The sequence below is a fragment of the Astatotilapia calliptera genome, chromosome 3 (genome assembly GCF_964374335.1).
Source record: "Astatotilapia calliptera chromosome 3, fAstCal68.1, whole genome shotgun sequence".
In the NCBI taxonomy this organism is placed as follows: Eukaryota; Metazoa; Chordata; class Actinopteri; order Cichliformes; family Cichlidae; genus Astatotilapia; species Astatotilapia calliptera.
Genome location: NC_137424.1, coordinates 13,958,529 through 13,984,756, shown reverse-complemented (window position 1 = coordinate 13,984,756; position 26,228 = coordinate 13,958,529). Strand labels below are relative to the sequence as shown.

Here is a 26,228-nt window from a genome sequence, read left to right as displayed (position 1 = left end):
TTTTTTTATCCATCAGCCATCATCAAACTGCTCAATACATTATATTTGGAGTGGATGTAGAGCAGGAGATAGAGCTAGTAGGTGACCTGGTCTGTCTACTGCTCTACTCAGACCATGATTGTACCTGCTAAACCTGCCAGACAGCACAGGTGTTTAAAAAAATCGCGAGATTACCAGTTACAAAAGCATGTTTTTCTCTTCCTGTAAAAAAGGAAAAAATATCATTTCATAGATTTTTCAAGTGTGGAGAAAAAGTGAAAACCAATTAATTGTCATTTCATTTATTACCCATAAAGAAAGTAGTTCATTTTAAGACAATTACTGATAATTATCAGGGTGATGAAGTTTTCAGGTTGATGTTAGTAAAGCTTAGAGTTTTTGTAAAAAATAAATAAATAAAAAAAATAAACTCAAGAAGATATTTTCTTTATATATATGCTGTATACATGCTATATCAGTGCATCCTATGCTTATTATTGGTCTTGAAGAATACCTGTGATAGAATCTTGATCAGTGTGTGAATGTGTGTGTGAATGGGTGGATGATTGTGTATAGTGTAAAGCGCTTTGGGGTCCTTAGGACCAAGTAAAGCACTATGCAAATACAGACCATTTACCATTTAATATTTTATTTAATGATGTAGATTTTTTGCGGTTGCTCCAACTTTTCTGCATTTAAAGATTATATGAAACATCCTTTAAGCAGTTACCCCCGTTTCTACCAGCAGTCCTAAATGTGGTGAATTCAGACAGGTTAATTTAAGGTAGAATATGTGGTTATTTATTTATTCGTGTGTTTTTTGTATTGTGTTATTATTTGATGAACATGTTTGACACCCACATCCTCTCGTTACATTTTTCTTCGTTCCGTGTTGACTTCTTCTTCTTCTTGCGCTGATGTGGCAGTTTTGTCTAAATGGCGACGCCTGTCGGTCAGACCGTGCAACAGCATCCTTAGCACTGGTAGAAGCCGTGGCGACGTCACTGTTTGCGAACAACAATGCTGCGGGTAATGATGCGACTAAGAGGAAGTGCAAACAACCAAAGCAGAGGAAACCACTGCATGTGAGATCCGCTGTCGAGCCGCTGATTAGCTTCTTTACACCGTTCGGAGTCCTTAAAGATCCATTACAGCCGCTGGGAGCGGACACTGGAATTACACCGAGCTTTAGTTTCATCCGCATCCCTTGTCTGTATCAGAGGAAACCATCCATCTGCACCCCCGGTGACCCAGAAACGAAGCAGTCGTGTGACAGATGGAGAAACAGGCCGGAGGTGCCGGCGCTGGGGACGGTGCAGGGGCGAACAGAAAGCCGTGGGGCTCGCCGACTTGCGGCGCGGCAGCCGGTGATACCCTGGACAGGTAAGCAGGCTCGCTAACGAGAAAACGTGACGTCGATGCCCAGCTTGTTACTTATGCTCGTCTCGCTTTCCCACTGAACACCAGCAACATGAAATATTAGTAGTAGATCACACCTTCATCTCGGCATCGATCCACAGACCAGTGCTTGGGACAAACTTTCCAACGTGACAAAACACTCATCACGGATGTAGTGTGTTAGCATTTCATCTCAGTGTTATTTGGAACCACAACATACAACACAGAATACGGTCACGTGATTAACACAGCATATAGGAAATGCACAGGAATGAGGCGGAATATGGCCACCCAGCCGAGTTACGCATCCGTATCTGCCGCTCAGAGGAAGCGACGTGCGGCGCAGCCACCTGAGGGAGAGATGACGTGGTGACAGAAATGTTACAATGTTGCTCCTGTTAAAACAATGCCGACACTGAAACGTGGGGTTGTGTTGTGCTGGGTAGGAACCATGTTCTTTATGTAGTCTTTATGCTGATCCCCCCATTATAGTACTAAAACTGGAGGACGCGTCACACAGTCGTAACTCCTCCCCCTCAACATTCCAAGACATTCACACCACAAAGCTGCTCCAATCCAGACTGAGTCTGTCAGAGACACTGGCTTATCCTCTGTCACCGACAAGCTTCATATGATATATTGTTCTCGGCTTGATATTCAGGACTGTCCTGGACACCGACCGTATGTCTCCATCACTCAGACAACCGCTGTCAAAGCTCAGGGACAGGATGTTGTACTGTCTGGCTTAGGAGTGGGAGACAAATCCATACAGCAAAGTATCATCAAATTTTGCATCCAAAAATCAACATTTTAAATAAATGAAAATACTCTGTGAATACTACAAAAGTCTGACTCGGACTGACTGAAGTCACAATGCAGTTTATATCAGAGACAGATTGCATACAATTGGCAACTGCACCCCGTACAGTTGCAGGCTGGTGTCAGTCTGACACACTCAGACTCAGTCCAGCAACATTTCCGGCAGCTTTTAGTGGCAGTGTTGGTTTTCTTAGCAATCATCATTTGCAGTTGAAATAATATTAGTTATGCATTAATAACATTGTTACTACACAGGGGTTCTGCTCTTTGAGCTGGGGGAACGTTCTCATCTGTAACATGTGGTCAGCTGAACATTGTCCTCACTGACAGAGGATGTTTATCTGTTTAACACATGCATCTTACAGTGATGATGTTAAACGTGAATATAGCCGAATATACGTCAGTTCACTGTTTCACTCTGTGTTCAGTCCAACAGGTTCTCACGTAGAATGGTGTAAACAGCTAATAGCAGCCACAATCTCCAGTCAGATCTCAGGATCAGTCCAACCAGACATTGGGAGCAGGGACATCAAGGTAGATAACACACACAGCACACACAGACACACACACTGCTGGCAGTGATTCTCATCCGTGTGTATTCTGTAACTAATAGGCTGGGAGAAGACCAGACTTCATGGTAAGTCTGAGACGTCTCCATGTGAGCTGCTTTGAGTGTGGGCGCCTAGTTTTGTCTGTTAAGTCCATATGAATGATAAAGTCTGCTGTCAATGTTTAGGGACGCTACTGAGCAAGTTATCGACTGCTTCTGTCTGTCAGCGGCCTGCTCTCTGCAACCACCTCTGTAGTGAGGCGCATTTTGGCTCATTCATATTGAGTTTTGTCTGTTAGACCTCAGATCAGGCAGAGGTGTAATGTTCTATGTATTGCACATTATATGCAATGTGCTTTATTAACTAGACGATGCTGCTCATATAGATCTGTTATTTAGCAGGGTTTAGCTGTATTGTTTGCAAGTGTAACACATCACACTAGACCTGCAGAGAGAGACCAAACTGTGGCCCCTGGTTGTATAACATTAGATCTTTGCAAACGCTGACAATAAAACATGATAAAGCAGTTGTAAAAGTGTCACCACATCTTCTACAACTGGAGTTTTCCTTCCCGAAATCCAGATTGGAACCAAACTCTGCTTATAGCTGCTGAGAACTGTGAGCTGAACAGTGTTAGTTGTGTTATTTCTTTGAAAAGTTGCATTTCCAGGAACTTTGAGAAATGTAACCAGAGTAGCACAGACTTCACTGTCACCACTGTGGTATGTACACTGTCTGTGAAATGACAAATAGCTCCTGAATGTAAAAAGACACCACTCTGTGCACATCTAATGAAATGTGTGTAGTGAATTCACCTCCACTGTGTCAGATCAAACCCTCCGATTTAAGGCTCACTTCATTAGAACAAAGTTAGAAGCGCAGCTTTCCTGCAGCTTGTCTGAACTTGTATCGGCTGTTTGTCACTTGTTGTCTTTGCTTGAATTTTGAAGCTCATTGTTTGGAGGTTGCTTCTGCGCGCTTGTCTCTTTGCATCCTTCTGTTATAAACACAGACTGATGTGCCACACATTAAAGATAACCTTTGGGTTGAACCAGAGTGTCACCTTAGTGCTTTCCATTTCATGTCCATGTGGTGTGTTTAACCTCCAGGTGTCCAAGAGGCTGAATCGCAGGGTAAGAGTTGTTGTCCTTTCAACACATTTACAACACAAGTGTACTGCACACACACAGGAGTTCTGTAGCCTGGGATAAAGCAACAGCTGCCTCTTGACTGTGATTCTTGTGATACAGCAAATGTTCAAATTAGACGAATACCTGTAACGGCTCTGAATAAATATTGCATGTGATGCAAATTTGAGCAGTTTGTTACTGTGTGTAACCAAATCAGCCTCCTGCTGCAGACAGACCAGAGCTGCTGCTCCTCTCTGCTCACTGTACTTCCTGTTTATCCCTCTCTGCTTTCTTTTTTCATTCTTAATTAAGTATGAAACTGACTCCCCTGCAACAGAGAAAGAAACCAACCAGACAAACTGTAGCGCCTCAATAAGAAAATCTAATTAAAGTGGGGTTTTTTGTAACTCGATGTTGTTTGATGAGTGGACTGGCTGCAAATCAATTTCCCATTGGGGACATTAAAGTTACCAAACAGTGTTTGCATGTGAAGGCCATCACAGTGGTGGGAGCATCAAGCTGTGGGAATAATTCAGTGTTTCTGGAACTGGGAATCATGCCAGTGGGTGGAAGGAATCCTGAATGGATCTGTGAAGCTTCTGAGCAAACCTAGGTCTGGTTTTTTATAATAACAATAATAATACATTTTATCTATAGGTGTCTTTAAGAGGCTCAAGGTCACCTTACAATAGCACAAGAACAATCGCAACAATACAATATAAAAAACATGCCAAAATAACATTTAGACATAAAGTAAATAAGAAAAACACAAGCATGCAAGTATAAAAGCTGAGCAAGTAAAAATGGACTAAGACAGAGCGGCTGTATGCAATTCTTTTTTTTTTTTTTCAAATATCTTTTATTGAGAGCAAGTATAATTATAGTTATTGTAAATTCACATAACATAACTTATGCTCCTTTTTTTCTCTAAACTAATAAAGCAAGTAATAAACAACAACAACAACAAAACAAGCAAACAGCAAAAAAAAACCAAAAAAAAACCAAAAAAAAAAAACCCGCAGTCGCCCGTAATGGGTCCCGATCCCCCGGCTGCCAACAAAAGAAAGAGAAAGAAAAGGAGACAGAACTTTATATTTTCCCAAGGTATGTAAGTAAAGGATGCCAAATTAATTCAAAATCTTTTACATTATCATTCATACTATATCTTATTTTTTCAAGGTGAAGAATGTTTATAAGTTCTGTAAGCCACATTTTTAATACAGGGATCTCGTTGCCTTTCCAAAGCTGCAGGATCAGTTTCTTTGCAATGGTCAGTGCATATGACATAAACCTTTTTTGAGAGTCTTGTAAATTTTGTGTTTCTTTGGAAATCCCAAAGATGATTACTATCGGATTTGGTTCAATCTTACTTTTAAAGATGTTAGACATATAGGTAAAAATGTCATACCAAAAACCCTGAAGCCTTGGACATGTTGCAAAACAGTGTAACAGATTTCCATGATGTATCTTACATTTTTCACAAAGGGGTGAACAATCTGGGTATATTTTGTGAAGTTTTTCCCTTGAATAGTGTAATCTATGTATAATTTTGTACTGAATTAGGCAGTGCCGGGAATTAGTAAAAGGCGTATTTACGTTACGTAAGGCCTCTTGCCAGAAATCTTCTGATAGGAGGGTCCCTAGATCCTTTTCCCACTCCTCTTTGATTGAGGTAGTTGAAGGTATACTCATCTCCTGTAATGAGTTATAAAATAGTGAAATTCTCTGTTCAGACCCCCTTCCATCACTAAGACATCTGTCCAAAGGGTCGGACGTTATGTTTTCGAATTGTGGCAGATGTGTACGGATATAGTTTCTTAGTTGAAGGTATCTGAAAAAATGACTATGAGGCAATCCAAATCTATCTTTTAGTTGTTGAAATGACATGGAGGTGTCATTTAGGTATAAATCTTTTAATTTACAAATTCCTAATTCCTGCCATATATTGAAAGCTCCGTCTACACATGATGGACGGAAGGAGGGATTAGCTGTAATGGGTATACATATTGATAGTTTTTTCAATTTGAAATGCTTAATTATTTGTCTCCAAATTTGTACGGTGTTATGAATCACTGGATTCGAATTGTAATATGAGTTTGTCAGAAGGATAGGAGAAAGTAATATTCCACCAACACAGTAAGGAAGGCAATCCTCCCGCTCCATCTGTAGGCCATTAGGAAGTATTGCTGTCTCATCCAGTAGGAGGGAAATTGTTCTTAAATTTGATGCCCAATAATAATACATGAAGTTAGGTGGTGTCAGTCCACCGAGTAATCTATGTTTGCATAGGTGGTCTTTTTTTATTCTATGTGTTTTATAATTCCATATAAATGGCATAATGATGGCGTCCATTTTTTTAAAAAAAGATTTGGGCAAGAAGATTGGGATGTTTTGGACCAGATACAAATATTGCGGGAGGAATACCATTCTTATTGAATTCACTCTCCCTATTAGGGAAATAGGGAGTGTCCTCCAGTACTGGATGTTATTTTTAAGTTTCTCCAGTAGGGGAAAAAAGTTCTCTTTCATTAGAGAACTGTATCTTTTTGTTATTGTAATGCCCAAGTAAGTAATTTTTTCACAAGTTATTTTAAATGGAAGAGATGTAAGCCATTGTTTATTTTCTAGTTTAATGGGCAGTATTTCACTTTTTCCCCAGTTGATCTTGTAGCCTGCAAAAGTACTGAATTTGTCAATAACGGAGAGAATTGCTGGGAGAGATGTTAATGGTTTTGTTATGTATAATAATATGTCATCAGCATAGAGCGATATAGTATTCGAAGTGTATGTTGTGTCATAACCGTGTATATCCATATGGGTGCGGATTGTCTGTGCTAAGGGTTCCAGAGCCAGAGCAAATAGTAGTGGGCTAAGAGCACATCCTTGTCTTGTGCCTCTGCTGAGTTTAAACTGAGTTGATAATGTCTGATTTGTAAGAATTCTGGCTGTAGGGTTTTTATAAAGTAGTTTTATCCAAGAAATGAAATCTTGTCCCAGTTGAAATTTTTCTAGGACTGCGAAAAGGTAGGGCCACTCCACATGATCAAATGCCTTTTCGGCGTCCAAGCTAAGTATAAGTAGGTCCTGTTGCACCTTGGGGGAATAGATTATATTAAATAGACGTCGGAGGTTATTAAAAGAACTCCTGTTTGGTATAAAACCTGTTTGGTCTGAGTGCACCAGTTTATCTATTACTGTATTAAGTCTACTCGCTAGGTGTATGCAATTCTGAATAGATGAGTTTTGAGATGTGAATTGTGGTCGGGAAGTTCTGGTGGAAGTGCATCCACCACGCAGGTGGAGCAGAGTGGGGTCGTTAGGCCTGGGGTTCAAGCTTGACAGGAAGTGCTTCCTGGAGCTCTACCAGGGCCCAAAATGCCTGGAATTATTTAGAAAAAAAGAGATGCCCAAATACACTCCACAGGGTCAAAGGTCACATACTTGTTGTTTTTCCAGTGTTTAACAGTTCATACTTTTTGGCTGTTCTAAATCTTTTATTCATGTACATTCTGAGTGCCTCGTTCAATATAAATTGTCAAATATTTGTGTTTTTCTCTTATTATCCCTGATAACACTCTTATAGTTTACAGGAGAGCAACACAACTACCAGATGTTGAAAGAAATAGTCGTCCTGACAAAGGGGACAAAAACTCTCAGATGATTTTAGGACACTTTTACAGCTGAAACAGCAAAATGATTCCAGGCGGCCGGCTTAACATGATCGATGTTATTAAACCCCAACTTGCTCTTTATTGCATCTGTCAGAGGTAAAACGTGATTGGTGAACGAGGGATGCTTTGAGTGCTCACGTAGAGTCCACATTAGCATCAGGGGAGCTAATATTTTTGACTCTGGTAGGTTTTGTGAAATTATTTTGCTTCTATGTGAAAGGGGACATAGTGTGCACATCCATCATATAAACCTCAGATGTTTGGGAACCCTGTTAAAAACTCCCTGCTGTTTAACAACACTTGACAAACTTGACAAACCTACTTTAAACATTTTCCATAGACGACCCAATAATTCTGTGCTCATCTGTTTCACACGAGCTAGACTTTGTTTTGTACCGCCCTCTCAAAGGGAGTGATGCACTTGTGTCGTCACATCTTCAAACACATAACAACTACATCTTTCAGTCTATAAGCGTGTCCTTTTACTATATAATCTCTCTCTGTCTCTTTGTCTCACTGTCTTCATGCTGGCTTTTCCCTGCAGCAGGATTCACAGGATGAAGGGCTTTGTTACCATGGAGACATTGACTCTGAGCATCCTTCCAATGCTTTGGCAAGTCTGTCTCTTACTTTTCTTCAGTTTTCTTGCTCCTCGCTCTGTTGGTCTGCCTGCTTCATCCTTTCCGTTCACTCTTCTTTCCCTTAGTGCTGCTGTGCTATCCTGGCAAAATGACATGTACAACAGTCAGGGAGGGTCTTATAAAAGATGTTACTGATTTGTATTCTTGGAAATGTAGAATGTGTGTGGTAGCCAGGTCTGTCACGGCGGGGTACGCCGATGTGTATGGAAACAGGACCCAAAAGCAGATGACGGACGAGGAGTAGTAAGTGTGAACAGAAAAGTGATCCTTTAATGATGACGGCAAGGGAAAACCAGGAAACCAAAGCAAACTGTCAAAACACTAAGAAACAAAAACACTATAAGGTACTAAGACCAAAAACTATAACTATAACTGAGGTGGAAAATAACAGGCAAAGACTAAGACTATAACTGTAATTCTGGCGAGAGAAACAGACTAAGACTATCGTGGAATAAACAGACGAAAACTAGGACTATGGTTGAGGTAAACAGACGAACCGACGATGGCATGAAGAAAACAAAAGGCTTAAATACAGACATGAGGTGATCAGGGGAAGTGGGGACACATGGGGGAACAGCTGACAGACATAAACCTAATGACAGGACCAGGAGAGGAAAGCTAAATACAATGAACAAAGAACACATGACATTGTCAAAATAAAACAGGAAATACTAAAACTAAACATGACAACACAACTTAACAGACCTAATACGTGATGAATAAATACAAGAACCCAAAACATAGAAAACCCCAAAACAATAACCAATAATCGTCCAAAACTAAGGCAAATAAGAAATAACACCAAAACTACTAACATATCAAAAATGAGAAAAATACAAAAAGAACTCAGAGCGCTGGGTCAGAGACCCAGCCTGTGACAGAGCCCCCCCCTTAAGGGCGGATTCCAGACGCCCGAAAACAATCAGAAAACAAAAACAAAACCACAACAACCCACCCAGGGCGGGCGGAGGGGGACCAGGAAGGAGGGCCAGAAACAAAACCAAAAACAAAGCACCAAAAGCACACAGGCCAAAAACAACAAGGGCACAAGAGTCCGAGACCCAGCTTCAGGAGGGCGACCATGAAACCGGCAGAACAGAAGTGAGCAGCGAAGCGGTTCAGGCGGCCACCCCGGAGGTTGACAGCAAAACAAAACAGAGTCCAAAAGTTCGGGAGGCCGACCAGGAGGCCAACGGTCCAGCAGGCCAAAATCCATGAGTTCCGGGGGCCGACCCGGAGGCCGAGAGCACAGCATGCCAGAGACCAAAAGTTCAGGGGGCCGACCAGGAGGCCAACAGTCCAGCAGGCCAAAATCCATGAGTTCCGGGGGCCGACCCGGAGGCCGAGAGCACAGCAGGCCAGAGAACAACAGTTCAGGGGGCCGACCCGGACGGCAATAATGTCCAGCAAACGGCCCGGAAAGCGGCCGGCGATCCCAAGGGGCAAAACGAGGCTTGGGCGACGGCATCACAACTGCAGAACCAGGCGAGGCTGACACAGAACCAGAGGCCGAGGCTGGAGCTGACGACAGCGACACAGGCGTCGAGGCCGAAGCCGGGCCAGACGAACCATAAGCAGAAGCCGAGGCTGGACCAGGTGGAAGCGAAGCAGGAGCAGGTCCAGGCGAGGCAGAAGCAGAGGCTGGACCGGGCGAGACAGAGGCAGAGGCTGGACCGGGCGAGACAGAGGCTGGAGCAGGACCGGGCGAGACAGAGGCTGAAGCTGGACCAGACGAAGCAGACGCCGAGGCTGAAGCCGGACCAGACGAAGCAGACGCCGAGGCTGAAGCCGGACCAGACGAAGCAGACGCCGAGGCTGAACCAGACGAAGCAGAAGCTGAGACTGAAGCTGGACCAGGCAAAACAGAAGCTGAGGCTGAGGCTGGACCAGGCGAAGCACAAGTTGCAACTGAACCAGGTGAAGCACAGGCTATAACCGGACCAGGCGAAGCACAGGCTGAAGATGAAGACTCTGATGAGGCCGGACCAGGCGAAGCACAGGCTGAAGATGAAGACTCTGATGAGGCCGGACCAGGCGAAGCACAGGCTGAAGATGAAGACTCTGATGAGGCCGGACCAGATGAGGCTGAAGATGAAGACTCTGATGAGGCCGGACCAGATGAGGCTGAAGATGAAGACTCTGATGAGGCCGGACCAGGCGAAGCACAGGCTGAAGATGAAGACTCTGATGAGGCCGGACCAGGCGAAGCACAGACTGAAGATGAAGACTCTGATGAGGCCGGACCAGACGAGGCTGAAGATGAAGACTCTGATGAGGCCGGACCAGACGAGGCTGAAGATGAAGACTCTGATGAGGCCGGACCAGACGAGGCTGAAGATGAAGACTCTGATGAGGCCGGACCAGACGAGGATGATGAAGCTGCGGCAGGCGAGGATGATGAAGCTGCGGCAGGAGAGGATGATGAAGCTGCGGCAGGAGAGGATGATGAAGCTGCGGCAGGAGAGGATGATGAAGCTGCGGCAGGAGAGGATGATGAAGCTGCGGCAGGAGAGGATGATGAAGCTGCGGCAGGAGAGGCGTCGTCCTCAGGCTGAGGCGCAGAAGCAGCAGGCGGTAGCGCAGCAGGTGGTGGTCCTGCAGGTGGCGGTACGGCAGCCGCAGGTGATGGCGCTGCAGCCACAGGTGGTGAAGCAAAAGGTGGCCAGACGGGCTCCTCGGGCCCACCAGCTGATGAGGCATGAAACTGGACGTGCCCCTCGGACCCTCCAGCTGACGAAGCATGAGGCTGAACGGGCCCCTCGGACCCTCCAGCGGAGACGGGTGACTGAACGGGCCCCTCGGACCCTCCAGCGGAGACGGGTGGCTGAACGGGCCCCTCGGACCCTCCAGCGGAGACGGGTGGCTGAACGGGCCCCTCGGACCCTCCGGCTGACGTGGCTTGAGGCCGAACGGGCCCCTCGGACCCTCCGGCTGACGTGGCTTGAGGCCGGACGGGCTCCTCGGGCCCTCCAGCAGACGAAACATGAGGCTGGCTGGGTTCTCCTGAACCTCCAGCAGACGAAACATGAGGCTGGCTGGGTTCTCCTGAACCTCCAGCAGACGAAACATGAGGCTGGCTGGGTTCTCCTGAACCTCCAGCAGATGAGACGTGAGGCCGGACGGGCTCCCCGGGCCCTCCAGCTGACACTGAAAAAGGCTGCACAAGCTGCACCTCCGTCCCCGGCTCCAAAACGGCCTGGACTGCAGTCCCACAACAGCTTAGCTGAGCCTGATGGCTAGCATTTCCTGTGCAAACAGTCTCTTTACAGCCAGGCTCATGAACCGGAAAAACAGTGTCAGTGTCCATGACCTCCGGAGTAAAAACATGAGGAGCCAAGATATAGTCACTCACTTGTGTTCGTGGTGTGGAGCGTCGATGGCGCGCACGCCGCTTTTTCTTTGAAGTGGCAGACGGAGGAGCGATGGGCGGAAGTCCCTGGTAACTCCGAGGTCCCCCGAGAGCCAGTCGAGTTCCCCGGAAAGAGGGCTCGTGCTCCGGAATGAGCCACGGCTTCCACCGGAGCTCTTCCTCCAAGAGAGTGTAGAATATAGATTGGCGCTCGTCGTCGTCCAAGTCTATGGTGTCCGGTGCTTCCTCGCGCTGAACTGTGGCAGGAGTATGGCGAGACTGTGATGAGGGCGTGGTAACTGGTAAGCTGTGAGGTGGGGACGCTGCAGCGAGTCTCAGCGAGCCGACACGAACTGTCTCAGGCTCGCAAGGCAGCGGCAGTGATTCCTGTTCGCAGTCCTGATGTTGTTGAAGTGAAAAAATAGTGCGAACAAAATCCTGCACATCCTCCGACAATTCTGCCGTGTAGACAGGGTAAGCAGACAGGATCTGGCGAAGCCGAACTTTAACTGACTCCGCCTCACTCTCCTGTCTGCATACAGAATAGATGTTCCATTGTCCCTGGAGGATGGTCACACGAGCGCTGAACTCAAAGAAATCCTCGCAGACATCCGCTGGGTCCATACTGGTCGGTTCGTTCTGTCACGGCGGGGTACGCCGATGTGTATGGAAACAGGACCCAAAAGCAGATGACGGACGAGGAGTAGTAAGTGTGAACAGAAAAGTGATCCTTTAATGATGACGGCAAGGGAAAACCAGGAAACCAAAGCAAACTGTCAAAACACTAAGAAACAAAAACACTATAAGGTACTAAGACCAAAAACTATAACTATAACTGAGGTGGAAAATAACAGGCAAAGACTAAGACTATAACTGTAATTCTGGCGAGAGAAACAGACTAAGACTATCGTGGAATAAACAGACGAAAACTAGGACTATGGTTGAGGTAAACAGACGAACCGACGATGGCATGAAGAAAACAAAAGGCTTAAATACAGACATGAGGTGATCAGGGGAAGTGGGGACACATGGGGGAACAGCTGACAGACATAAACCTAATGACAGGACCAGGAGAGGAAAGCTAAATACAATGAACAAAGAACACATGACATTGTCAAAATAAAACAGGAAATACTAAAACTAAACATGACAACACAACTTAACAGACCTAATACGTGATGAATAAATACAAGAACCCAAAACATAGAAAACCCCAAAACAATAACCAATAATCGTCCAAAACTAAGGCAAATAAGAAATAACACCAAAACTACTAACATATCAAAAATGAGAAAAATACAAAAAGAACTCAGAGCGCTGGGTCAGAGACCCAGCCTGTGACAAGGTCCTGATTAAGAATCAGACAAAACATTAAAACCAGTATTGTTGAACAATCATATGACCCCCTATGAGCAGCACTTTGGCGACAGTGGGAAGGAAAAACCTCCGGCAGAAAAGGATTATTGTTCTAACACTGATGAGTTTATTTTGCAACAGTAGCAAAATACCTCTTCATTACAGGCTTGATAACGATGTGTCTGCAAGTACTAGCTAGCATAAAACAGGTGTGTAGTGGTCCCACTGAGTGATCTGTGATCTTTGCAGACCCTCCCAGGTCTGAGATACGGAGCACAGGTCAAAATGTTCCAGAACCAGGTTCCTCTGCTCCCTGGAGAGACCATCCAAACTACAGGTACCTTCATTCTTCCTAGTCTCTATGTGTATTGTCCAGTCATACAAATACACCTGTGTAATCGGCGCTTTCCTTTTCCTACAGTCAAGGATGTGATGTACATTTGTCCATTCAGCGGTCTGGTTACTGGGACTTTGACCGTCACAGACTACAAGCTGTACTTCATCAGTGTGGAAAAGGTCTGCTCGATTATTAGAAGTGCTGTAGCGCTCTCCATCTGTACCAGTGTGTTCATGTTAGTGTGTCCATTCAGGACTCTCCCTTCATTCTGGATGTGAACCTGGGAGTCATCAGCAGGATCGAATCCATCAGTGTTCCCAACCAAGGAGAGAACAACAAGGGACTGGAGCTGGTCTGCAAGGTACCGCTTTAATACACAAGCAGTCACACAAATGCATGATTACATGTGTTAAAACACGTCATCTAACATCTTATAGGCATTTTTATTTAACAGCAATAAAAGAAAAACCCAGAAAATGTGCAAATGTCTTATTTTGGCGAGTCTGCTGATTGAGCAGTTTCCTGCTTCATGCTTCAGGACATGAGGAGTCCCAGGTTTGCCTATAAGATGGAGGAGAGCCAGCCGGACGTGGTGGAGGTGCTGACCAAACATGCCTTTCCTCTGTCCCACAGTCTGGTCAGTTTGATTCTCTTGTCCTGTATTTACTGCTTTTAACTGACGTGTCACTCAGATCTGCCTCACAACATACAGTGACAGATAGCAGACGCATGCACCAACATACAAAATGATAAAGAGGAGCAAAGGTTGGAGGATAGTGAGGAGTTAGCCAGTTAGCTGTAGAAGGCTGTTGGTTGGTCCCATAAGGCAAACTGGTCGTGAGTGAGGGCGGTTATAGCAAAAACTACTGTTTGTCACATCTGCATGACTAATTCTGTAACTGTGACTTCCTCTGGCAGCCCTTGTTTGCCTTCCTGTACAAAGAGCAGTTTCCTGTGGACGGCTGGAAGGTGTATGACCCAGCAGCAGAATACAGACGTCAGGTAACTCCATGGGCGCCGTTACTCTACGACTGACGTGTTGCCAGTTAACCTCATTTGTTGCAAAATGTTTCTGTTTCTTTTTTAATAGCACTTACTTTTCCAGCATCCTGAACATTTTATGTGTGAACAAGTTACGTGTGTATCAGATTTGTTTTCTACATTATCCAGACTTTGTTTCTGTCCTCTGCTTGCATGTCTTTTGTCAGGGGCTTCCTAATGAGAGCTGGACCATCAGTAAGATAAACAGCACCTATGAGCTATGTGACACGTATCCTTCCATCCTGGTCATCCCCACCAACATCACAGATGAAGACATCAAACGAGTGGCTGTGTTCAGAGCCAAGCACCGTATACCGGTCAGTCTGAGCACAGATCTGAGGCTTTGCTCTTTATCTCAGAGTAGAACGGGAGGCAGAGCCTTCCGGCTCCCAGTTTGGATTCGAGGGACAGACAGCGTCTCTACTTTTAAGATTAAAGATATAGCTAGGGCTGGATTAGCTGACCCTAAACCTCCCTGATGTTACGCTGCAATAGGCTGCTGCAAGCTTCCCGTGATGTTCGCAGGTTCATTGGCTGATGACTTGTCAGTTAGCCATACATCTTGCTTTGTAACTTTAGTATTTATGGGAACACACAAAATGAATGTTAGTTTAGATTCTGTCCGAGCTGTTTCCTCATGCTGTGCTCAGTGTGTTTGGCTCGCTTGAACTGGTCTTGCTCTTCCTGCTTGCAGGTCTTGTCCTGGATCCACCCGGAGTCTCAGGCCACCATCGTACGCTGTAGCCAGCCGCTAGTTGGGCCGTCAGACCGTCGCTGTAAAGAAGACGAACGCTTTCTCCAAATCATCATGGACGCCAACGCTCAGTCCCACAAGCTCACCATCTTTGATGCCCGACAGAGCAGCGTGGCCATCACCAACAAGGTGCAACACAGCGTTTTAACCACACTGCTATAGAGACATGCTTCTTCATCACTGCTCACCCTTACATCACTTATTAACACGGAAATCTCTCTTTTTCTTTTGGACTCCTCCGCCCTGGCCTCCGCTGCCTCCATCACATGCAGGGAAAGGATGGAGGATATGAAAGCGAGAGTTTCTACCCCAATGTAGAGCTAAACTTCCTGGAAATTCCAAACATTCATGTGATGAGGGAGTCTCTCAGGAAGATGAAGGATGTCGTTTATCCTACCATAGACGAAGCTCACTGGCACTCCTTTATCGACCAGACGCACTGGCTGGAGTACATACGGGTAAACTGCACAAACGCACGCCACATAAAAGAAGGAACAAGCTGTTTCCTTATGCAAAGAATAGATCTTAAGCACACGGCCCTGCTGTGTTTAGCTGTTATTAGCAGGAGCAGCAAAGGTAGCTGATAAGCTGGAGTCTGGGAAGACGTCGGTGGTGGTTCACTGCAGCGACGGCTGGGACAGGACAGCCCAGCTTACCTCTCTGGCCATGCTGATGCTGGACAGTTATTATCGCACACTGAGAGGCTTCCAGGTTACACACACCAAGTACACACTCCAGACCTCATCTTTGCATGTAGTAATGTACTAAACATATATATGCTTGTGTTTGCAGGTTTTAGTGGAGAAGGAGTGGATTAGTTTTGGACACAAGTTTGCTGCTGTAAGAGTCTGCTACGTATATTATTTGTTGGTTTGCTTTATGTCCCTATTTTTTACATAACAACATAACAATCTGGCATCAACATGCAGTCATTTACATAGTTACCTGGAATGAAGTACATTCACGGGCCTTTGCTTTTCATGTACACGCTCCAGTGTTGCTGCATATGTAAACAAGTTAGAGGTGCAGTGATGCATTTGCTTCACATGCAGAGATTCCGAGTCCAGGAGGAGAAATACTTACGAGAAGATCTGTCATAAAAATCTGCACCATATTAAATATGCATTCCTTGTTATTAAGGAAGCTTTTAGTTGTATATGAGAAAGCAAATGATACGACTCAACATTAGGCATTCTTTACCTCGCCAGCTCCACAGTTAGAAGTCTGTCCGATAGTTTGCAAAATTAATTAATAATACTAATTAATAATTTGAAAATAGGGCAGGAAACTGAACGGCAAATGCAGAGCAAAGGAAAAATTGATATGTTTTATATTTTAGATTCCAGCCTTTGCTTTGTTGGCAGCGCTGCAAACCCTCGGCCTTCTCTCAGTGAGCTTCATGCTGTCGTCACCTGACATGTTTCCCCTCACAGGTGAGCCTGTCAGGGCTCATTTGTGGAATTTCTTGCCTTCTTAATGAGGTTGGGACCATCAGGTGTGTTGTGCTTTGAATGTGTCCCTAAGTGCTGTCACCAAAACCATCAAGACCACGATGAAACTGTCTGACATGAGGACGCCCCAGGAAAGGAAGAGCAGGAGTCCCCTCTGCTGCTGAGGACACATTCATCCGAGTCACCAGCCTCAGAAATCACAAGTTAACAGCAGCTCAGATCAGAGCCCAGATAGATGCCACACAGAGCTCCAGTAGCAGACACATCTCTACATGTTCAGAGGAGACTGTGTGGATCAGGCCTTTATGGTCAAACAGCTGCTGAGAAACACAAGGAGTGGACATTAGACCAGAGGACATCTGTGCTTTGGTCTGATGGGTCCTGGCCTCCACAGTCACCTGACCTAAACCCAGTGTGGATGGTTTGGGATGAGATGGAGCTCAGAGTGAAGGCAAAGGACCAACAAGTGCTCAGCATCTCTGAACTCCTTCAAGACTGTCGGAAACCGTTTCAGGAGACGACCTCATGAAGCTCATGGAGAGAACGCCAAGAGTGAGCAAAGCAGGACTCAAAGCAAAGGCTGTTTGGAAGAACCTGAAATATCAAACATGTTCTGAGTTATTTCACACTTTTCTTGTTTACTACATAATGTCATGTGTTCATTCATAGTTCTGATGCCTTCAGTGAGAATCTACAGTGTAAACACTCATGAAAATAAAGGAACAACATCCATACATTTGACTCGTTGTATATTTCTGTGTAAAAGCTCAGAAATGATGCAGGAGTCTAGTTTCATATTAAACATATCAGATGTAAGAAATATGAAGATTTGAAAGGACGTCAGGCAGGCTGAACAGATGCTTATAACTACTTTTTCCCCCTGTGTTAAAGCGCGTGGGCCACGGTGATGAGAACCATGCTAACTCAGAGCGCTCGCCTCTGTTCGTCCAGTTTATCGACTGCGTCTGGCAGATGACTCGACAGGTCGGTCCTGGACTCCGGCTTCAACAGCACATCGTGTTCGTTTCTTGATTTCAGGAGTTGGCATGTATGTCTTTGTGTGTACGTATTTACATCATTTCTCTGACTCGTTCTGAGCGCAGTTCCCAGCAGCCTTTGAGTTCAATGAGCTCTTCCTGATCACCGTGCTGGACCATCTGTACAGCTGTCTGTTTGGTACATTCCTCTACAGCAGTGAACAGGAGCGGGCCAACCAGGTATGTTCGTGTCCTGATGCAACAGGGTCATAGAAGCTGTTTCAGCTCAAAGTCTAACTTTGTTTTGTGCAGGAGGTTCCAGCCAAGACTGTGTCTCTCTGGTCGTACATCAACAGGTACGTTAATGACCTCACTGGTTATGTTAAGCGTGAGTGGACAAGATTACTGAAAGGTTTTGACTGGTTGATGCTGTTACCTGACAGCCAGCCCGAGGACTTCACCAACCCCTTCTACGTGGACTATGAAAACCACGTTCTCTACCCGCTGGTTTCGCCCAGACACCTGGAGCTTTGGACCAGTTACTATGCCCGCTGGAACCCACGCATGAGGCCACAGGTACGCTGGTGGTAGCTGGTGAAGGAGTCTGGTTAGGGCTGAGATGTTCACCACAGATAAATGTTACCAGAAAACAACAGGTAACAGAAACAAGATCTACAAGAAAGCTCTCGTGATGGATTTAGTCATCCATCCACCCGCTTCTGCTTCTCCTTGTCAGGGTTGCGGGCTGATCAATTATTGATTCATGTACTAACCGAGCAACAGAGACCGTACGGTTACATTGTGACCTTGGTTCTCTGAGTAAGAATCTCTGGAGAGTGGAGTCTCGATATGATAGAGAACTAATGTCTAAGTTCTATATTTCACTGTTTTACTCTTTGGTGCAGTTGTGGATGTTATTTTTGTGGCTCAGCTGCAGGGGAGGGTGGAGCAGTGGGTTCACGGGACGCTGAGCCACACAGCTGCTCTCAGTCACCTGGTCATGCCGGGACACAGGACACGGGACCTGATGAGAGAAGGGAAGATAAAATTTTGATCAAATAATCCCAGACGAAGGAGCTTATTTTTTATAATACAGAGAAGAAAACATCTTCTTTTTTATTCAGTTCTGGCTGCTTATCTCCTGGTGGTGTAGGAGTTCACTCACAAACAGCAGACACTCAGACAGAGCTCACAGTAAGAGTCTCAGCTGTGCCGAGCTGAGTCTACTGAGGACTGCTGGAGAAAGACTGTAGCTCCTCACGCTGTGATTGTGTTTCAGGTACCAGTGCACCAGACTCTGAAGGATCTGCTGATCCTGAGAGCAGAGCTCCAGAGGAGGGTGGAGGAGCTGCAAAGAGAGGCTTCATCCCACTCCTTGTCGTCCTCCTCGGACCACTCCCCGACACACACCGCAGGAACCCCGCTGCACACGGCTGTCTGACAGGGACGGCCACACATGACTGCTTTTATGTGTTTTAACAAAGTTACACCAAAATACTAATTGACTGATATTTTTATCAACATTTCCATTTGAGAAAAATAAAATAATTCCTCGAGATATTTGTAAAATTAAAAAGCATTTAGAAAATGTTTTAAACTAGACCTAACTGAAGCGTCCTGTTAACTATATTTATATTATTTTTATTGCACTTCACAAGAGCATGGATTTTTTCTACTGTTCAACCAAAGCATGTTAGAAAACATGTTAATATAAAGTGATTTGGGTTCATTTTCTTGTTGCACTCTGTGGATGTTGCACCAGTTCAACCTTAAAACTAATTATGTGAATGCAAAGCATGAAAAATAAAAAGTTATTCTTATTCAGAGCTTGTGGTTTAAGGCTCTACGTGCAGATTTTTATATGATGTGTTGTTGTTTTAGGGCTCTGCTACTCTGACGAGTCACATGCACTGCTGAACACGCTCCAGCTGGTAATGTTTATTGATTTGTAATGAAGACGGTTATGAACAGAAACTGTAAAATTATTGAACTCTAAAGAAGACAACGGCTACAGCTGTTTTATTTTCCAGCTCTACCACACAGTTCATGGCACAACCAACTATTCTCTGCTTACAAACACAGGGACCAACGTGGGTCTGCATGCAGAGACTGCTGTGTGTTTCCTTTTTATTTTTTACAAACACCAACTTCTTCTTTGTCTTAAATAAACTATTTTTGTCTTCTGTGTTTCTGTTGCGTCTCCGTGAAACAACACGTCCCTGGTCACATCCTTCAAAACGTGTTTTTTTCCACTGTATAAAACTGTTTGCAATGCATGCTCCTCATGTATGACTGTATGCATGTTCATGCTGCTCTGTTTTCTCAGTTTGCTTCAGAATCAGTGTTAGAACCTGGCAAATAAGAATTTTTATTCATATTTCATTCATATATGGAACACAATATGTGTCATTATGAAGGCCTTAAATGCACAGGGTGCAGTGGGTCTGCCACCCTGTGTAGCTTCACACACTCCTGACAAACTGATGTTGCAGAAACATTACACACAGCAGCTTAAGAATAAAACAAAACACGACAGACAGCAGCTGTTAATTGGATCATAATTGATTGCTTTTGTATCATTATCGTTCTTATTTACACATTTAAATACAACAGCAACGCTGACCAAAGTCCTGTACAGAAATACAAAATAGTATCAAATAACTTGTACTGTATGAAAAGCCAGTGAATACAAATGTGTTTTTAGATTTGAAAAGACTGACAGTAGGAGCCTGTCTGATGTGTAGGGGTACATTTAGGGGCTACGAACCCTTGATGGCCTCTGTGAACCAGCCTCGACCTTGGTGCGGCTAAAAGCAACAAATCATTTGATCTAAGAGATCTAGAGGGCGCATAAGGCTGCAAGAGACAAATACCCAGGAGCGTGTCCATTCAGTGCTTTGTAAGTCTACAATAGTATTTTAAAATCAATTCTGAAGTGAACGGCGAGCATCGGGGAAATATGCTCACGTCTTTTAGTTCGTGTCAGAAGACGAGCTGCAGCATTTTCGACCAATTGGAGTCTTGCGAGGCAGGTCCGACTAACTCCAACATATAAGGAGTTATAATAGTTCAGCTGGGATGTAATAAAAGCTTGGATTGCCCGTTCAAAGACTTTAAAAGACAAAAATGAACTCGCCTTTGATATAAGCCTCAGTTTGAAAGAAAAAACCGCTGTACAACTGAGCTAATCTGTTTTTCAATTTTTGTCAACTATAACCCCCAAATATTTAACGTTCGACTTCATAAAAGGTTCAAGACTGTGCAGGTTAAAATGATAAGTGCTGCCACTTGGTCCAAACATTTCAGTTTTGTTCTCATTAAAGTTGAGGAAGTTAGAGGAAATCCAGATGTTAGTCTCCAAAAGTTGATTCTGTTCATCTGGACGTTTTCAGAAACGTTTCCTGATCATCCAGGTGACTTCTTCAGTCTCAGCTGTCTGCAGGTTTCCCCAAATCTTATAAACAGGACATTTGCATAATGACTGAAACCAGCCCACTGAAGGAAGGCTGGGAGGTCCCCTTCATCATAATTATGCAAATTCAACAACCACTGATCAAAGACCCCTGATCAATGGCCATGAGTACCATTGACAGAGAGTTGGGGAAACGTTTCTCCCACTGAAAACGTCCAGATGAACAGAATCAACTTTTGGAGATTTACTTACCTGGATGATTGAGAATGCATCAAGACATCCAGGCGTTAACTTCACGGAGACATTTAAGTAAGGGTTTTAGTGGAGCAGGACAGCCTCGCTTCACTTGACAGTAGATCTGAGTGTAATCGGTGTATGAATGGAAACAAATGTTATATTTCCTAAAAATTAGACCTAGAGGCAGCATATAAATAGAGAATAAAATTGGCCCCAGCATAGATCCCTGAGGAGCACCACAAGTAAGGGGAGCTAAAGGGAAACATAAAATCTCAGAAGCTCACAGAGAAAGTCCTGTCAAGCAGGTATGACCTGAACCAATCTAATGCTCCAATCGCGAGATCAAGATGCTTTGGCCAACAGTATCAAGCCGGTCGAAGCCGGTTTATCTTATTGATAAAAAACTGCAAGAACCTTTTGCAAGTTCTGAGGAACTATTAATACGAAAAGCTGGAGAAATATTCAGAGCAGAGTCAGTAACTGCTCTGTTTCTCTCTTTTTTGGTACTAAAGAAAATCCTTTTATATGTTTAATCTTAAACCTGTGCAAGTACAACTTAATTCCAGCTGGGTCATCACCATGACAGCGTTAAGATGTTTTAGATTAATTTGTGTTTGTAATTGAAAAAACAAACAAACCACATTTGATTTTTTTCCATCACTACAGTCCCGATAAAAGTTTAAACCACTTGAAAAATGGCAAAAAATGGTTGGATCTCAATAAGGTTCCACGTAGAGCTTCAACATGCAACAAGAAGAAATGAGAGTGAGACAAAACATTTTGTTGAGCATGCAATTTATTGAAAACAACGCTTAAACTGAAAACGGCTGTTTTACAGCTGATCAAAGGTTTAAGACCACGTCAATGGAAAATTGTACTTAGTAGTCAGTATAGTCTTTTAATGATATAAGTTTGCATATGGTGGAATACTGCATGTAATCATTAGTGTTTAGAAGTATATAGCTGGTGGCATATTGAAAGAATGTCTCATCCTAGGAGGTCTGTAACATTCCAGGGTGTTCTGGCGTTCACCCCCACATCCTAGGAGCATGGGAAAGGTTGTTCCTTGTGTTATTGTTTTACAGTAAGATTAACGTAGCTAGGAATCGAACCACGATGAGGGCCTTAATCCAGAAAATGTGGAAAACCTGAAGGCCTCACTTGTCTCATTTAATGTGCCCTGAAGCTCAAGTGCACCAGGACAATAATGCAAAACACAGCAGCAAGATCATCTCTGAATGGCTCAACAAACAACATGGACCTGGTCAAAGTGCAGACTGCAATCAGATTGAGATGGTTTAGCATGACCTTAAAAACTCAGCCTATGCTGGAAAACCCTCCAAAGTGGCCGAATGAAAACAATTCTGCAAAGAAGAGAGGACCAAATTTCCTCCACAGCGCTGTAACACACTCATCACCAGTTGTTGCAAATGCTTGATTGCAGTTCTTTCTACATGACAAAACCACTTATTAGGTTTAGAAGGAAATGACTTTTTCTACATGAGATAAAGTTGGAGCTGTTTCCCCAAACTAAATGAAATCATCATTTAAAAAACTACAATCTGTATTTACTCTGAACATCTGTGTTAACATTTGAAATTGGAAACATGTAAGTGTAACAAACATGTTAAAACATAAGAAATCAGGAAGGGACATGTATAGGAATTTCTTTTACTTATGTATTAATCACATTATTTTATTGTATGATGCCTTGGTGCTACTGGATTTTAACATGTCTCACACTCATACAGTAAGACAAATGGTGGGGGTGTAGTAAGGAAGTTGGGGGAAGCAGACAACTCCACAGGAAGAGTCTTTTGTGTCTTCGAGGACTCTGGGAGGTAGCAAGAGAGTGTGAACCTTAAGGTGTGAAACAGCTGTGTACTGCCTTTTGTTCCTGGAGAAGGTATTTAACTGAGAGCCATGCTAGGCTCAGGGAGACTCTGCTGACCGTCTGTCCCGCGGTCATGCAGGGACTTCATCAAGCTTGCTTGTCTGTTCTTTGTGTGTTTGATTAAAGAATGTTAGCTACCGCTCACCGCTCGTCTGCAGGCTTTATTTAAATGGAAAACTTCCACAACAGGCAAAAAAAAGCTTTTTTCTAAAAAAAAAGATTTAGAGCAGAAGTTTTTTGCACTGCATTTTAAAATGAAAACATATTGCATTTATTTACAGTTAAAGACACAGAGCAGAAAGTGTGTTACTGTTTTACATCCACAGACACACAAGAAAAGAAGCAGGCAACATGAGGTCAAGTTATGGCAATTTTATTTGTGTATTTCAGTACATGTATTTAGATTAGAGTTTTTAAAAAACAAACAAACGTCCCAAGAAGAAGGATGGGGTGAAAGAAAGGTGGAGAGAGGGGGAAGAAACTATTGATGTCCTCAAACTTGATGCTGCTGGGTCAGTTCTTTCTCAGCAGTCTGCTCCAGAATCCCCTCCTGTCCTCGGCTTGCTTTTCTTTTGCCTTCAGCTCTTTTACGGTTTTATTGAGCTGCTCCTCGGCATCTTTAAATGTTTCTTTCAGCTGCTGTTTGGCCAGTTTCACTTTCTGTTTGAGGAGCTCTTTAGCTTCCTTTTTGTGCTTTCGTATTTCTTTAAGTGCTTTGCAGCCTTTCTTGGTCACCGTCATTTCTTTCTTGAACGCCTTCACCTCAATTTTCTCTTCTGCAAGTTCCTCTTGCACTTTCATCAGTTCCTTCTTCATGTTTTGAGTGTAACTCTTTGTATTTTCCATTTCTTTCTTTGCTTCCTGTATTTTAATTTTCTCTTCCTCCAACACTTTTTGAGCTTCCAACAATTCTTTCTTCATATTTTCAATCTCATTTTCTGCCTCATGGTTACGTTTTTTCTCCTCTTTAAGTTGCTGCTTCACATGCAGTAATTCCTTCCTTAGTGTTTCAGCTTCAGCCATTACATTTGCAGCTTCTTGTGTTGCCAACTGCATTTTCCTTCTTTCCTCTCCAGAAGCTTCCTGCACTTCCTGTAATTCCTGCATCACATTTCCTGCCTCCTTCTTTGCAGTTTGATATTTATTTTTGGCTTCTTGTGCTGTGCTTTTCTCTTCCTCCAATGCTTTTTGAGCTCCCAACAGTTCTTTCTTCATGTTTTCATTCTCCTTTTCTGCCTGTTGTTTTCTCATCTTCTCTCCTTTAAGTTTGAGACCCACATCCAGTAATTCCTGCAATACTACTTCAGTTTCAAACTTTGAATTTTTAGCTTCTCCTCTTGATTTTTCTGCCTCTTCTTTTAATTTGACATTTTCAGCCTGTATCATTTGAAATTTAAAATGAATCAGCTGTACTGTATTGTGAGGTGAAGCACTCGCCGATCCTCTTCTCGATCTCCCTTGATTCATTTTGGCCTTTTAAACAAAGGAACCAACGTTTTGTAGAGGAGTGAAGTGAAGTTTTCGATGTTTCTTCGTCAGCTGTCGTTTGTCCTGCACAGAGATGCTGCTGTAGATGTGTCTCTAGCTGTGTCTGGATACAATGAAACATGCTGTAACTAAGTGCTTGTGTTGCACAGTTCTACTGAACATTCCATTCCATGCATGCTCCGCCCACATGGTCAGGAATGTCAGGTGGTGCTCCCGTTGCCTAGCAATAACAGCTGTTTACTTTTTGGGGTCTGGTTCATTGTTTAATAAAGAAAACATGTCCAAGTATTGGGTGCTGAGGCTCAGCGCATATTCTAGCCTGCTGTGTGGGTGGGCAGCTAGAAATCACTGGTGGGCAACATGAGTGAGGAGAAAACTGGAGCAGCCAAGCAGGGAGCTGCAGGTTGCTGGTTTGAGTCTCTGTTCAGATGCTGGTGTCTCCTCTCTCTGAGATGTCTGCAAACAGTCCCAGATAAAACAATAAGGATAATAAACAAACACGTGACTAAAATAACAATTATGACTCTGATGTGTTTCATGTGTAGCAGGATGGCCTCTATACAGCAGTCGCTGCAAGCATCCACATCGGCACACTTACGTTTCTTTAAGCAGGCGTGCTGGGCTCCTCCTAAGGAAAGTTTGAAACTTCATTTCCTTTATGCTGGTGAACTTTTTACCAAATATTTTCATCAAACCTTCTCCATCACTGACAGGGATTGTTTGGATCTTCACACTCATCTCCACCAACCCTAACAAATGAGTCTTACTTTGCTCATATAATGCCAGGAGTGTCTCCATATTCCACAAAAGTCTATGCAAACATGTAACAGTATCCCATATTCATAGAAATATTATTGATATTATAACAAAAGCTGTCACCAACACAATTGTCCCAAGTGCTTTTTTTAAACAGCATTTTTAACCAGAGGATTTCCCTATAGCTTAATTTTTTAATATTTTGTACACAATAACAGAATAATGTCAGAAAAACACAAAATGACTGGTGTCAATATTATTTGCCCCACAAAAAAGGTCAAATATAAAAAAATATTGCAAATATTGCACAGTTGAAAAAAAAAGCACTACAGCTCAGTTGTTCCCGCCCTCCTTTGTCCTCCTGTCTCCCCTCCCTCTCCCCTCCAACGAGGAGTTTGATGGCGTGTGAGACAAAGGAGTTTTTAAGCCTGTTGGTTCTTGTCTTTGGGAGAAGCAACCTGTCACTGAACAGGCTCCTCTGATTATTTATGAGCACGTGCAGAGGATGCCCAGCATTGTCCATAACGTCCATCAGTTTCTTTAATGTCCTTTTCTCTGCCACTGTCACCAAAGTGTCCAGCTTCATGCCGACCACAGAGCCCGCTTTCCTGATTCGTTTTTCCAGCCTGGATGAGTCCTTCTGTGCTGTGCTGCTCCTGAGGAAGTACAGTCTGCTTTGGCCTTTTTTATACAGGTGCTGCATGTTGCATGACCAAACAGACAGAGACAGTGGGATTACACAGGACAAAGCTGAAGACAACTGACTGCAATGGACTGCTGCAAGGGGGGGAGACCAGACTACAGTAGAAGGAGGGGGAGGAGACATGGAAGAACGCTGTTGTTTAGTGTGGGAGATCAAATTGGGCTAAGGAACCTGGGGAGGAAAACCGACTGCCTTTGAGTAGAGAATTGAAAAGTGTTTGAAAGACTGCAAGGAGGAGAGGCACACAAAAATCACACACACAAACAGAAAATGCATTAATCCTA

The 26,228-nt window shown here is 43.9% G+C and overlaps 1 protein-coding gene across 11 annotated transcripts; it reads left to right on the top strand.

Moving 5' to 3' along the window:
- The first annotated feature begins 936 nt into the window (after window positions 1-936).
- mtmr1a (myotubularin related protein 1a) lies at window positions 937-19,641 on the top strand. 11 transcript variants are annotated; one of them, XM_026160795.2, is made up of 20 exons: window positions 937-1,362; window positions 2,625-2,730; window positions 2,810-2,833; window positions 3,857-3,880; window positions 8,096-8,161; window positions 13,144-13,231; window positions 13,316-13,410; window positions 13,485-13,592; window positions 13,770-13,868; window positions 14,150-14,233; window positions 14,440-14,589; window positions 14,967-15,155; window positions 15,299-15,484; window positions 15,579-15,737; window positions 15,819-15,866; window positions 17,369-17,461; window positions 17,581-17,694; window positions 17,767-17,810; window positions 17,898-18,030; window positions 18,734-19,641. In XM_026160795.2, the coding sequence occupies exons 1-20, from the start codon at window positions 1,256-1,258 to the stop codon at window positions 18,893-18,895; spliced, it is 2,079 nt and encodes a 692-aa protein (XP_026016580.1). In that variant the 5' UTR covers window positions 937-1,255; the 3' UTR covers window positions 18,896-19,641. The 11 variants fall into 11 exon arrangements, with proteins under 11 accessions (XP_026016580.1, XP_026016578.1, XP_080154304.1 ...); XM_026160793.2 differs by having other exon boundaries at window positions 8,093-8,161; XM_080298178.1 differs by lacking the exon at window positions 2,810-2,833.
- Window positions 19,642-26,228: the final 6,587 nt, after the last annotated feature.

Bases quoted from the DNA above. Each gene is read 5' to 3' on its own strand.
- mtmr1a (XM_026160793.2), top strand. From the start codon at position 1,256: ATGGAGAAACAGGCCGGAGGTGCCGGCGCTGGGGACGGTGCAGGGGCG. The intron at 14,590-14,966 runs GTCAGTCTGAGC...TCCTGCTTGCAG, and splicing joins GAGCCAAGCACCGTATACCG to GTCTTGTCCTGGATCCACCC. The intron at 15,485-15,578 runs GTAAACTGCACA...TGCTGTGTTTAG, and splicing joins ACTGGCTGGAGTACATACGG to CTGTTATTAGCAGGAGCAGC.